At 43.3% G+C, this 15,174-nt stretch overlaps 2 protein-coding genes across 3 annotated transcripts in view; one reads left to right on the top strand and one right to left on the bottom strand.

Moving 5' to 3' along the window:
* The window catches only part of IPPK (inositol-pentakisphosphate 2-kinase), an 837,585-nt gene extending 826,070 nt beyond the window's left edge, over positions 1 to 11,515 (bottom strand). Inside the window, exon 1 of the mRNA XM_089657901.1 lies at positions 11,237 to 11,515. Within this exon, the coding sequence (XP_089514027.1) occupies positions 11,237 to 11,317 (81 nt within the window). The 5' untranslated portion in view covers positions 11,318 to 11,515. The remainder of the gene's footprint in view (positions 1 to 11,236) is intronic.
* Positions 11,516 to 11,562: 47 nt separating this feature from the next.
* Positions 11,563 to 15,174, top strand: part of LOC149440990 (uncharacterized) — a 40,117-nt gene continuing 36,505 nt past the window's right edge. The window contains exon 1 of one of the 2 annotated variants that reach the window (XM_089657903.1): positions 11,563 to 11,616. The gene's annotated coding sequence lies outside the window, so the exon portion shown is untranslated. Of the gene's footprint in view, positions 11,666 to 15,174 lie in introns of both variants that reach the window. The other variant, XM_089657902.1, reaches the window with a different exon arrangement.

Raw genomic sequence — 15,174 nt, forward strand, 5'->3', positions numbered from 1 at the left:
ATCCACTTACAAAGCCTGCAACATGGCCCGAGGACGCAAATTAGTGTTGTCCATCACCCCCCCCTAGCACTCACCTGCAGTCCGTTACTGCATGGCGCGTTATTTGATCCCCTCCAGCACCGGCCCCACTCCCACTCTGGCCATCCGTCCCGAGCGCTCTCCTGCAGGGACACAGGGATCTCATGCACCAAGTCACAGCCACCAGACATTGCTGCAGATCCGTCAGAAGTCCAGTATGGTAGGATAGCACAGTCTGTCGCAGCCCTACTCTCTCCCACTATTACAGCTGCAGTGGACAGGGCAGTGTCAGCGGGCATTGAGCAAATTAGAAAGGAGATAAAGGGACCATGCTATGAGACTCACAGTGGCGGAACAACGGATATCAGATATAGAGGATGAACTCCAGAGTTCCCAGGCTGCTGCACTACAAGCCACAGAGACACAGCAATACATTTTAGATAAACTTGATGACCTGGAAAATCACTCGCAGGAACAATTTATGAATTATAGGCCTTCCAGAGTCGCTCACCTCCAATGCTTTGTCTGAATTTTGTGCTACACACCTCCCTGTAGGGCTGGGGGTCACAACACCATGTCTTGTGGAACAAGCACATCGCGTAAGGGCTCTCTACAACGAACGCCACTTACCTCGCCCCATAATAGTCCACTACCTAAATTATGCAGACAGAGTGGCAATTTTGAAAGCATTCCATTCAATCCTGTTATTTGCTGATTATTCACGGGAGCTATCCCGTAAGGCGTTTCAACCTACATGCGCTGCCAGAAAGGTATAAAATTTATCCTGGCATATCTTGCGATTGTCAAACCAATCTGGCGAAACCAAATTTTTCTCTCACCCCGAGGAAGCAGTACACTACATGCACGCGTACCTCCATATCCCTCAACAGCTGTATTTTCCTGCCTCTCTTTCACCCCCCAAGGGCCCCAGAGAGCAACGCAGCCCGCAAAAAGACCTGCCAAAAAGACCTAGTTACTCCTCTCTCTCACGATCTGCAAAAACCCCTACTTCATATGCATATACAATATGATAGCTAAAGGCCCTACTAATTTTTGCTCATCCTCTATTTGTAGCAATGATATAATGTTCCGGTTTCTATCAAATCTGGCTGTCAGGTATAGCAACATTGTTTATGTGGTGGGGTTAATTCTCTTTCGCTCACAGCCTTCTGATACTCTCAGCTGCATTCTAGAGGACTTAAAAGTTGGAGACTGTACTATCTGCTCTGCTCCCTCCGCCTTTATTGAGGGGTTGCTCCACTTTATGTTTTGTTTTTCACTACGAGACACAGCCGCTAGGCTGCAGCTTCTGTGATCTCCGGTAACACTGTCAGCGTTTGTGGATATACATGTTAAAAAATGTGAAGTTCTGGCTTCTCAAAGTTTTGTTCGGTTATTATTTTGTTTGTGCCCCAGTTGGGCAAATTTTGCTCCTTCCCCTTTAAGCCCCTTGCACTGGCCCTACCTGTTACTCTTTGGACATTTGGCCAGGTCTAACTATATGCCATGCAATCTCTCTTCCCACTTCATATGTAGTATATATGCCTCCTCGCTGTCACCCTTTCCTTTCCCACCATGTTTCTGTGATGAAAATGATCTAATGGAACGTGTAAAACCTCCAGTCTCCCAAAACACAAATGGCGATTCTACGCCATCTTAAAAAAGACTTAAATCGGACATTGCTCTGCTGCTGGAAAGCCATCTCACTGCAGCAGACTTCAAACACATGCAAAAAAGCAGGAGTATTGATCCTTATACATAAAAATTTCCCCTGCAAAGTCGTGCGCTTGGCAGCGGATGATGAGGGCCGATTGATAACTCTCCATTTACGTAAAGGCCAGAAAGACGTTGCTATTAGTAATATCTACGCCCCCAATGACCCTACCAAGCAATTTTTCAAACCGCAACATCCCACATCTCTCCCTACATCCATCTCCTACTTTTGGTGGGTGGCGACTTCAACTCAGTCATAAACGTGCTAGAGGAAAGATCCCAGAACAGACCTTCACATGCCGATTTGGCTTCCACACCCAACACTTCACTCTCACTGTTCACAGAAGCCCTGCAACTGGTAGACGTATGGCGATTAGCGCATCCATCAGGTAAAGAATACACATATTACTCACCTCCCCACCACACTCTCTCCAGGACTGATTACGTCTTTTGCAATCACGCCCTTTTAAAACATACTTCAGAATCAGCGATACATGAGATAGCGATCTCAGATCATAGTCCGATCTCAGTGGGTCTGATAGATTTGCTCCCACAATCCACGGCCAGATTGTGGCGCTACCCCTTTTATCTAGCCCAAAATCAAGATCTATTACAGGTTCTACAAGATGCCTGGTCTGACTACGAACTCGCTAACGCTTGCCCCATACAACAACTCAATCTATTTTGGGAAACTGGTAAGGTGGTTCTCCGAGGTAGAATTATTTCGTTTTCAATAGCGTATAAGAAAAAAGTTTTTACACAATATTGTGAAGCGAGCGACGGACTGCAGGTAGCCCAGATGCAACTCACTCAGCAAAACACACCAGACAATAGAACGACCTGGCAAGATGCGAAGTGTCAGTTTGACTTATGAGCAGCGGCTCAGGAACGTATATATCAATCTCACTTAGATTTACAATACCATAAATATGGTAATAAAGCGGGAAAATTACTCACCCGCACGTGTAAGGGCCCCTATACCCCCACTCACATCTCATCTTTAAGAGACCAGCAGAGACACCTTGTCTCCACCCCGAAGGTGGTGAATCAACTGCTTGAAAACGTTTACTCTAATCTCTACGGGCAGGATCCTATTGATGTAAATAATGCTAAAACCTTCTTAGATCAGGTCTCCCTTCCGCAGGTAGATTCATCACTTTTGTCAGTTCTAAAAACGCACCCGTTTCCCCTCAGGAAGTCATTAGCACAATTTCCTCATTGTCTAAGGGTAAGGCCCTAGGTCCTGACGGGCATACATCTGAATTCTATAAGTTGGCTGCCCAGATGGTTGTCCCCTCTCTGGTCTCACTCTATCAGGGAATACAGGTAGGAGGCCAAAACCCACCCTCAGGTTTTTACGCGTATATTTAACTAATCATGAAAAAAAGGTAAGGACCCCTTCAAACCAGGCTCATACCACCCCATTTCTCTCTTGAATCTAGATTGCAAAAAATTCTTTCCATAATAATAGCCGACAGATTAGCATCCATAATGCCGTCTCTGATCCATCCGGCCCAAGCTGGCTCCACCCAGGGGCGATAGGCTACGTCCAACATTCGTAAGGTTCTCGCAGTTTTGGAACATGCTAGGTCTCATTCATCCAACGACTATGCTATAATATCCCTAGATGCGGAAAAAGCATTTGATAATGGGGCTTTGGATTCACGGGCTCCTTCACACATTTAATCTTCACTATGTACTCCTCAGCCAATACAGTTGCAGCTGGAACTGTCTCGCACAGCATACACCTATACAAAAGGCACAAGGCAGGGCTGTCCCGTGTGCCTTTTAATCTAGCACTGGAGCCCCTGCCTAGATTCCTCCTAAAAGACCCTTTGCTCCATGGAATACAAATAGGCAATCAAGATCTCAGGCTAGCCCTATTTGCGGACGATATTTTGATATTTACATCTAACCCAAGCACAGACACGTCTCACATAGAGAACATATTCACACTCTTTCGTACATGCTTGGGTCTTAGGATTCATTTTGGGAAAAGTGAAATCCTGCCTCTCTTTCAGGCCAGGTCTCTACAATGGGCTGACTCCTCTATCTTTCAAGTGGCAGCACATCATATCACCTATATAGGTATCAAAATTGGGAAGACCCCCTTCTCCCTTTTACCACCATAATTTTCCCCCGGTAATCTCAAATTATAGGAGAGTTCGAAACATGAATGGGCCTTCCAATTTCACTCTTTGAGAGATGCCACCTGTTCAAAATGGTGAGTTTTGCTAAACTCCTTTATCCTCCCCAAACCATTCCTTTACTGATCCGCCATGCAGAAATACAGAGGCTACATACAGCTGAAACTCGAAAAATTTGAATATCGTGCAAAAGTTCATTTATTTCAGTAATGCAACTTAAAAGGTGAAACTAATATATGAGATAGACTCATTACATGCAAAGCAAGATAGTTCAAGCCGTGATTTGTCATAATTGTGATGATTATGGCTTACAGCTCATGAAAACCCCAAATCCACAATCTCAGAAAATTAGAATATTACATGCAATCAATAAAAAAAAGGATTGTACATAGAACAATATTGGACCTCTGAAAAGCATAAGCATGCATATGTACTCAGTACTTGGTTTAGGCCCCTTTTGCAGCAATTACTGCCTCAATGTGGCGTGGCATGGAAGCTATCAGCCTGTGGCACTGCTGAGGTGTTATGGAAGACCAGGATGCTTCAATAGCAGCCTTCAGCTCTTCTGCATTGTTCGGTCTCATGTCTCTCATCTTTCTCTTGGCAATGCCCCATAGATTCTCTATGGGGTTCAGGTCAGGCAAGTTTGCTGGCCAATCAAGCACAGTAATCCCACGATCACTGAACCAGGTTTTAGTGCTTTTGGCAGTGTGGGCAGGTGCCAAGTCCTGCTGGAAAATGAAGTCAGCATCCCCATAAAGCTCGTCTGCGGAAGGAAGCATGAAGTGCTCCAAAATCTCCTGGTAGACGGCTGCGTTGACCCTGGACTTAATGAAGCACAGTGGACCAACACCAGCAGATGACATGGCTCCCCAAATCAACACAGACTGTGGAAACTTCACACTGGACTTCAAGCATCTTGCAGTGTGTGCCTCTCCATTCTTCCTCCATATTCTGGGTCCTTGGTTTCCAAATGAGATGCAAAAGTTGCTCTCATCAGAAAAAAAGACTTTGGACCACTGAGCAACAGACCAGGTCTGTTTTTCTTTAGCACAGGTAAGACGCTTCTGACGTTGTTTGTTGTTCAGGAGCGGCTTGACAAGAGGAATACGACATTTGAAGCCCATGTCCAGGATCCGTCTGTGTGTGGTGGCTCTTGATGCACTGACTCCAGCCTCAGTCCACTCCTTGTGAAAGTCCCCAACACTTTTGAATGGCCTTTTTCTGACAATCCTCTCCAGGCTGCGGTCATCCCTGCTGCTTGTGCACCTTTTTCTTCCACACTTTTCCCTTCTACATAACTTTCTATTAATGTGCTTTGATACAGCACTTTGGGAACATCCAACTTCTTTTGCAATTACCTTTTGAGGCTTTCCCTCCTTATGGAGAGTGTCAATGATGGTTTTCTTCACAATTGTCAGGTCAGCAGTCTTTCCCATGATTGTGATTCCTACTGAACCAGACAGAGACCATTTAAAGGCTCAGGAACCCTTTTGCAGGTGTTATGGCTTAATTAGCTGATTAGAGTGGGACACTTTGAGCCGAGAATATTGAATCTTTTCACAATATTCAAATTTTCTGAGATTGTGGATTTGGGAATTTCATGAGCTGTAAGCCATAATCATTACAATTATGACAAATTACGGCTTGAACTATCTTGCTTTGCGTGTAATGAGTCTCATATATTAGTTTCACCTTTTACGTTGCATTACTGAAATAAATGAACTTTTGCACGATATTCTAATTTTTCGAGTTTCACCTGTAGAGCTATAACTAAATTTCTATGGCGCAATAGTCGCCTTCATATATCTTTACAAAAACTGTGTCTTTCGAGGAGCGAAGGGGGGGGGGCAACCTACCTAACAGCATATAATTTGTCTTGTTTACTTATGGTATGCATGGATTGGTTCTCTCAGACTTCTAAATACTTTAATTTTGATCTGGAGTCCCAAATGGTGGGCCCCTACAAGCTTTCCTACATACTGCATTGTAAATTACAATCTCTCCCACCATGTTTAAAACATAATTCTTTACTTAGAGACACCCTCATAGCCTGGAGAGAGGTTAGATGCAAGTTGGGCCTTTCCCCATGGATCTCCCGCTGTCTACCGATCCATGGAAACCCATCCTTTCCTTTGCCTCAGCTATGTGCTGCGTACGCTACCTGGGCACACAACGGGCTGAAGTATTTTGCACATTTGACACCACCTCAGGTACAGCTCTCTATCTGTGTCACATTAGAGAGCGATACCACCTTCCGGCTCATCACTTCCTATTAGTTCAACAAGCAATGGACTATATCTCTAGCACCTGCCAGAATAAATCTAGGAGATTCCAGACGTCTATGATAGATATTTTGTTGGAGCGCAGGACATTTAAGATTTCGGACATTTATAAACCACCGAACCTTTGCCTATCTAAGCCTATCCAATCCTCATCCGCGGCCTCCTGGAATAAGGATCTCCTCTCCCCTGCTGCAATCAATCAGATCCTGTCGGGATATAACACCACCTGTGCGTTTATATCCAACAAATTCCAGAGGGAACAACAGTTCAAAATTATGCATGAAGCTTACATACCTCATCTGACATCTCAACTTCATCAGCAACAAAACAGATGTCCCATGTGTGAAACCCACAGGCCTACATTACTCCACAGGCTGTGGTTATGCTCATACATCTCCATCTTCTGGAAACAACTGGAGGTGTTCGCTGCTCATATCACAGGGTACTGTCCCTCGCAAGACCCCCTCATGCTTCCCTTCCACCCACTTGGATATAACCAGACCCCAGACAATAGTCTTGCAACTTAACAAGGTGTGGCTAGCCACCTGTTTCATGACAGCATGACAGGTCATCCTCAGAAAGTGGCTATCTTCCTCTCCACCTACTATTACGGCGGTTAAGCAGGATTTATTACACCTACTTCACAAGGAGAAACTCTATATGGATTTGTCATTAAGATCATCTTTTTCACGGTTTCACAATAAAATGGAGCCTGTTCATATCTAGGCCGCTCCCGCCCAAAGAACAGAGCAAGTACCTTCAAAAGCTCTAACCTCCATCTTCTTCTCTATCCAACACTACTGCTCTGCTCCATTTGAATTGCTGGACTTCGGGTTACCACATCTCGATATCCAGCCATCTGGTAATATAGCATATCAACTACCACCCAACGGATTACAAATCAGCGTATATACTGCTGTGACACGGAGGAACCCTCCCACGAGGGACTTCTGTCTTCTGGTCCTCCCCTCAGTGGAAGCTGGTTTTCTAATCTGGGCATGTCCCTTCCCCCCAGGTTCGAGTTGTTTGTTGCATGTTTAAATTGGTACGTCTGATCTACTCACATGTATTATGAGTCATGCCCTCTGTTTTACCATAGTAATGGATAGTTGAGCTCCGGTTACTTCCTGTGTAAGGTAGAAGAGTATAGGTAGGTCTCATGGTTTCCACCTCGATTCAAGCTTACCGTTTCTAACATAGCAAACGGCATGTATCTCATACTTCAAAGAACAGAGGTACACCGTTCAGGCAAACAATCCAGATCAATCCACGACAGGTGCAGGCTCTGGCTTGCCACCACACACGATGCAACTGGAAGAAGGGTCAGCTGCACACCGGAGGATTGATGAATATAGGAGTATATTTATTGATCCATAGGACGCACAAAACACCAGGACATGAATACAGGACCTGTTAACGCATTTCATACGATCTCATGTTTAAACATTTGATTATGATTAAGCACGAGATCGTGTGAAATGCATTAACAGGTCCTGTATTCATGTCCTGGTGTTTTGTGTATCCTATGGATCAAAAGATATGCACTATATTCATCGATCCTCCGGTGTGTGGCTGACCCTTCTTCCTGATGTATCTCATACTTGCTTGACCACACTATATATGTACAATCCTATCCCTCTAACAGACATGTTTTGTTTGTATATTCCCCCCTTTATGTTATCGTATCAAGACACCTGCTTAATGTATGTGCTTATCTTTTGTTGAACAGTGTACCATCTTTGCTTTCTTTTATGCCTTTGCTGTTTTTTGTAAACATTTTGAAATCTCAATAAATTATTTATTTTTACAATAATAAAGGAGGGCCTTACACAATTAAATCTGATTGTACAATCTCTGAACAATTTCCTTTTAATATTCCAGAACTATGGACCTACCTATTTACCCAATCACTCTATATCCAATCAGGCAGGCCCTTGCACTCCATAGTTGATGGTATATCTAAAAGGAGATTGCACAGATTGCATAGCGCATGTGAACTTTAGACAACCCGGAACACAACCCTACTGTTTTCAATATTACAGCTCTATCCACATAATGAATGATCTATGCAAGATGAAAGTTACGGCAGAAAAATAAAAATTGATGTCTGTGTATTTAGTGAGAACAGTGATCTCTGACTGATTTTCATTTAATATTTGTGCAGCTGAAAGTGGGTGGTAGGTAGGAGGGTAGATGATGCAGGGTGTGCTAATGAGGTCGGCTGGTCAATTCAATCCCTTCCTGAAATCTCTGCAGGAAATAAGGCAGAAGTAACTGAAAAGCTTATCTGTACAGCCATCTGGCCACTGACATAAAGGTGGGTGGAATAAATGTAACACATGAATTTCTGCAAAAGTAGTACATTGCTATATTGGGTACATAGGGGAGCTGGAATTTAAGAAAAAAAAAAAGTGAACAGTGGTGAACTTATCCTTTAAGCTTTGACCATACATCCTGAAAGCGGATTGCTTTCCATGCAGAGCCGTACCAGAATTTGTACTCTCTGGTTTTATACACCTCAATACAGGGCACTTTTACCCCCTTCCTGCCCAGACCAATTTTCAGCTTTCAGCGCTCTCACACTTTGCATGATAAAATACTACTCAGTCATGCAACACTGTACCCAAATGAAATTTTTGTCCTTTTTTCACACAAATAGAGCTTTCTTTTGCTGGTATTTAAGTAGCACTGTTTTTTTTGCACTATAAATTAAAAAAGACCAGAAAATGTGGAAAAAAAAAAACAAAAAACAATTTTCTTAATTTCGGTTATAAAATTTAGCAAATAACTAATTATTCGTCATAAATTTGGATCAAATTGTATACTGCCACATTGCTTTGATAAAAATAATCCCAATCGGTGTATATTATTTGGTCTGTGTGAAAATAATGCAGGCCATATATTAGTCGAATTCCTAACAAATTTTCTTTAGAAAATCAACCAAGACTTCAACTTCACTTCGTGTTGCTACAGAAAAGAATTTTCGTGGCCAAGAATTTTCTTTTCTTTCCAAGTCACAGCTCATGCTCATTTCTTTGAGGCATAATGAGTCTTTTGAACGTATCATCTTTTTTCCACAAGTTCTCAGAAAATGTGGAAAGAAAAAAAAAAATTATATAATTATTATAATAATTATTATATTACAGGTTCAAAAAACGAACAATGAGTCTTACTAAATAACTTGGAATGTCTACTTTCCAAAAAGGGGTCATTTGGGGGGTATTTGTACTGTTAGCGTCTCAAGAATTGGTAGGCCATCAGTACATCAGGAGTGATCAATTTTCAATGATTGGAACCATAGCTTGTAGACTCTAAAGCCGGCCATACATAGGTCAAATTCCGAAAGAACTTTCTTTCAAAATATTTTCTAAGAATTTTTGTTTGAATTTCACACCATTAGAGGGTCACAGAAATGGACGATTTTTGGGTAACCATCAAATTTTTGTGATGAGGCATGTTGGAATATTTTTGAAAAACAGTTTATGAATCAATGATGGGAGAATTGTGCAAGAAATATAAACAAAAAAGAACTGACATCACACAGTGGATGGAACATCAGTTCTTCTCACTGTGTGCTTGGAGCCAGGTACTGCCAGTCGTTTCCTTACTGGGTGGGGTAACGGTAGAAGAGGTGGGGGGGGGGGGTGGACCCTTCCACTGCCTGTAAAAGTAATCCAAGCGGCTCTTTAGTGGCTCAGATTATTTTTGCCAGCATATCACTGGACAAGAAGCGGTTAAGGTGTTCTTTTTGGAGGCCATAGAGAACCAGGACAGTGGAAACAATTGGGGACACTGGCTCTGTTGACACTGGTACTGATATGGCAGTGATCAGGACACTGGTATAGCAATGATCAAGACACTGCAATGGCGTATGGCAGCTATCAGGACACTGCAATGCCGTATGGAGGTGATCAGGGTTCTTACATGGCGAAAAATGGCAGTGATCATGGTGCTGGTATGGCGTATTGTGGCAATCAGGATGCTGGTATAGCGAATGGCGGTGATCATGGCGATGGTACTGCGGTGATCATTCTTATGGTGTATGGTGTGAGCACTGATTACACTGGGACAGGTGAATACTTTATTATTGTTATAAAGGAGGCAGTGATCAGGGACACTGGTACAGGATGGCACTGCACTCTGTGAGTTTACCTGTAGCCTGACAGGCTGGTGTACACCGACAGGCGTACAGGTGACCAGCATGAGAGCAGAGGGAACCAATGTTTACTTTCGGTTTCCATTTTGTACTGGACTGTGCACTGTGATTGGGCACAGCAATCACATGGTACAAGACCAGGTGATCACCTGGACACAGCGGTAATGTGATCCAATGCGGGCTAACGTTCAGGTATGTTAAATCTAATCGGTACTGCTTCCCGTCAACCATTACAGGCTGAGGGCGGACGGGATGGAGTGACATACCACATGCCCAGACCACTACTTGGTTAACTCATGCATTTATTTTCCCAAGCGTTTTCACTTTTTGAGGTAAATGCCGCATATTGGTGATAGTGAATTGACTTTTTCAACATCACATGCAATATTTGGGAAAAATGTGTCAGTTCACCTAAATACTGCATGCAATCTGCTTTAGTGAATGGATCCCTATATCATCTATAGCACTATAAAACTACATCCAAAACTTTTTTTTTTTAAACATTTTGATTCTATTGAGAAAAGATTCAAACATCTGTCACGTTTATATTCATGTCTGTTCCTTTGCTGGTTAATTACACCAACCCGTCTTACCTGTTTCAGCAACAGAGGATAAAAGACAGTAGGGCTCTCTATTGCGTGTCACACACAGTAGTAAAACAGAGGGGCAAGAGTATGAGCCTCTCAGGTTTTAGGCTGTCAGGGCTCCTTAATTTACAGATAACCTTTCACTTCCTGTGACAAAAATATCTCCCCAAGGACTAAACAACAAAAAGTAAACACATTTCAATAAGAGACCGCCACATACATTATGCTTATGTAAAAGATAGTGACCTCCCATCAAAATATTAAAATATTGTACACTGGCAGTTCACTGTTCCCTTCAGGGGCATGTACTGCACTCCTTTTGCCCGTTACCTGACTATGAGCAACAATCAGGCTTTTGTTTCCCTCTCCGTGGTAGTCCCATTCATTTTCGTCCATCTTCTCCGCTTCCATTACCAGAACGGACGGTCCGAAAGCGGTAAAAACGATAAACCCTGGCCACGCACAGTATGCAGCAGTGAGAAACGTAAGATATACTTTACAACCACTACGGTAAACCACCCAAAGGTGTCTAAGGCGGAACTCTTGGCTGCAAGTCAGCCTTGAAACTATATTTCTACGTCAATTCGAGCCGCCTACTCCTAGCATTAAGAGGGCTGTGATTGGTCAGAGAGCAAAGGTAATGACCATAGAGAGTTGGACAGAGCGGCAACAGTCATAGAGTGGCTGAATTTACCGACGGAAGTGTTGTGGTATGAGGGGGTGTTCTAGCTCTGTGGTTAAAGTTCTAATACGAAAGCAGTATGTTTATCTTTCTGAAACAAATAACTAGTAAATGCTGAATCATAACTAGTATTTACGGATATTCATGTAACACTTTGTCAGTTTGACTTAAGCTAGAAAAGTGCTATAAAATCTGATTCTACAGACTCAGATGTGATATTGATTACATAGATTGTTTCGATTTTTTCCATATTATGTAGTTTTGGTAAATCAAAAAAACATTGTGCAGTGTATTGGCGGCCTGATAGTTCTTGATTAGACTACCGAATGAATCTACCAATAACAAACAGTGGAGGTGGGAGTATTGATTCCAATTCATAACTTTAGAACCTAAAAGAAGCGACACCTTGGGGAATGGGGTTCTTCGCGCAGTGAATAAGGTTAGGTTCACATTGATGCGGCTCTTCGAGCCGCATTTTGCGTGGGTACAGCCGCCCATTAATTTGAATGGACTGCCGTGCCTCCTGAAATTCAGCGAAAAGGTACCAACACCATTTTTGGAATTACAGCCTGCAAGTGCAGCGTGGTTCCCAGCGCAAGAGAGATTTCGAGTGCGTGCAGCGTGACTTTAGGGCATCCGCACACATGCAGTTTTCTATGCAGTTGGTTGGGGTTTTGGGAACAGGTGCGGATCCGCAGCAGGAACCACCCACACAGATGTGAACCTATCTTTAGAGCTGGCTCACACCAGATGCAGTCTAGTGCATTTTTATTTTGTAGCAAAAAATGCATGGACAGTGTATATTATTATACAGGATTTATATAGCGCCAACAGTTTGCTCAGCGCTTTACAATATAACGGGAGACAATACAGTAAAATACAAGAAGGTTAGGAGGGCCCTGCTCCTTGGAGCTTACAATCTAAGACTATGTATAACATAAATTCGTATGGGCCTAGTTTACACCAGTACGGTGTTCTCCATTGCAATCAATACCATTAGCACATTCTGCATTTTTTTCCTGTATTGAACATGGCAAAGGCATCAGAACACCTCAGAGATGTGATGAAGAAAAAAAGTGGGGAAAAATGCATCAAAAGCATGCATGCAGAATCGCATCCAGAACACAGATATTTTGCTGTGAACTGGCCTGATCAGGAGCAATAAATGACCCCAGCAATGGTGTCGGGGGGGGGGGGGTGAACAACCAGCCAACCACGGTGTCAGTGGGAGCTCAGTAACAAACATTGGTGTTCAGTAGGTTACTCCTACCATCCTCCCACATATTTTGTGTCCAGCCATGCTCCTCTCCTAAACACAATTGCTGGATTCCTGGCACCTGATCAGGAGCAACACCTTGGAATACCTGGAGAATAAAGAATGCTCACCAATATTTAGTTTGTTCAAAGATAATCCACATTTCCAAAATAAAGTAAAATGTAGTATTGTATTTAACCAATTGCCAGCCAGCAGTTATTATTATTATACAGGATTTATATAGCACCAACAGTTTGCGCAGCGCTTTACAAATTGAAGGTAGATATTACAGTTACAATACAATGTGGTACAAGAGGAGGGCCCTGCTCGTTAGAGCTTACAATCTAGGAGGAAGGGTTGAGTAATACAAAAGGTAATAGTTGTGGGGGGGATGAGCTGATGGAGGAAATAAATGGTGGTTTACTAGGTAGAAGCAGGATAGACTTCTTTAAAGAGAAAGATTTTCAGGGATCGTCTAAAGGTGGATAGATTAGGAGACAGCCGGAGAGGTTGGGGTAGAGAGTTCCATAGGATGGGAGAAGCTCAGGAGAAGTCCTGGAGGCGAGCATGAGAAGAGGTGACACGGGAATTAGAGAGCAGAAGGTCTTGGGAGGATCGAAGAGAGCGGTTTTGTTCATATTTTGAGACCAGGTTGGTGATGTAGCTGGGGGCAGAGTTGTGGATGGCTTTGTAAGTTGTTTTTTGAATTTTATTCGTTGGGCAAGTGAAAGCCAGTGGAGGGGTTGGCAGAGAGGGGTAGCAGACACTGAACAGTTGGTAAGGTGGATGAGCCTGGCCGCAGTATTCATGATGGACTGGAGGGGGGATAGCCTATGGAAAGGTAAGCCAATGAGGAGGGAGTTGCAGTAATGGAGTTGAGAGATTACCAGGGAGTGAATTAGGAGCTTTGTGGTATCATTGGTTAAGAAGGGGCATATTCTGGAGATGTTGCAGAGGTTGAGGCGGCATGATTTGTACAGGGATTGGATGTGGGCCTGAAAGGATAGTTCAGAATCCAGAGTTACACCAAGCACCTTGGCATGCAGGGATGGGTTGATAGTGGTACTATTGATCCTGACTGAGAAATCAGAGGAAGAGGCTTGTGTGGGAGGAAATATTATGAGCTCAGTTTTGGATAGATTGAGTTTTAGGAAGTGGAGTGACATCCAGTCTGATATGTCTGTTAGTAAGACTGGCCATACACTATACAATTTTCTTACAATTTTCTGCCCAATTTCCTTTAGATTTACCTTCAACTATGTAGCGCACGGGCCTACAATTGAAAGTGTTGTTTAGGTTTGACCTCCTATTATATGGTTTTTGATAAATCTAAAGCAAAATTCTCAAGAAAATTGTATCATGTATGGTCAGCCTAAATCGGTGATACGTGTGGAAACTGATGGGGTGAGCTGAGGAGTAGAGAGATAGATTTGTGTGTCGAGTAGGAGAGGAAGAAGTAGAATTGTAAGTGACACTGAAGGTGCGGTGAGATAGGTAAGATTCAAACCAATAGAGAGTATAGTCACGGAGACCAAGTAAATAGAGTTTTTTGAGAAGGAGTGTCAAAGGCAGTGGAGAGGTCCAAGAGCAAGAGTACGGAATAGTGACCATTGGTTTTAGCAGTTAGTAAGTCGTTTGTGAGTTTAAGAGAGCAGTTTCTGTGGAGTGTTGTGGGCGAAATCCAGACTGAGGGGATCGAGAAGGTTATTTTCAATAAGGTGGCAGCTCAGCCGGTTGCAGACTAGACGTTCAAGGAGTTTGGAGGCAAAAGGGAGTAAGGAGATGGGTCTTCAGTTGCCAAAATTGGCGGGGTCCAGTGAGGCATTTTAAGTATTGGGGTGACTAGCACATGTTTCAGAGAGTTGGGGAAGATGTCAGTAGAAAGGGAGAGATTGAAGATATGAGTTAAAGAATGAAGGATAGAGCCAGAGGTTGACCGTAGTATTTGCTAGGGAACAGGGGGCAGGTGGTTAGGTGGGCTTTAGAAAACAGTTTACCAATCTTCTCTATAGTAGCTGGGTTAAACAAGGGAAGTATAGATTGTGCAGGTGGACAAGGAGTGTAGGGTGAGGGAGATATCTGTACAGTGGAGATCTCGTCACAAATTGTATCAATCTTATTTTTGAAGTGATTAGTGATCTCCTGGGCAGTGAGTGAGTTGGTGGAGGTAGAGAAGGACGAAGTAGAGAGTTAACCCCCCTGGCGGTATTACCGAGTGTAGCTCGGGGTTAACTTTCAGTACCAGAAACGGTAACCCCGAGCTACACTCGGGATTACCCTGCAGAGTTGGATCCCTCCAGCACTTACCTTGTCCTTCCCTCCCGCGATGTC

This window comes from Staurois parvus, unplaced genomic scaffold, assembly GCF_062004578.1.
Source record: "Staurois parvus isolate SC_StPar_1 unplaced genomic scaffold, SC_StPar_1.0 ptg001039l, whole genome shotgun sequence".
NCBI lineage: Eukaryota > Metazoa > Chordata > Amphibia > Anura > Ranidae > Staurois > Staurois parvus.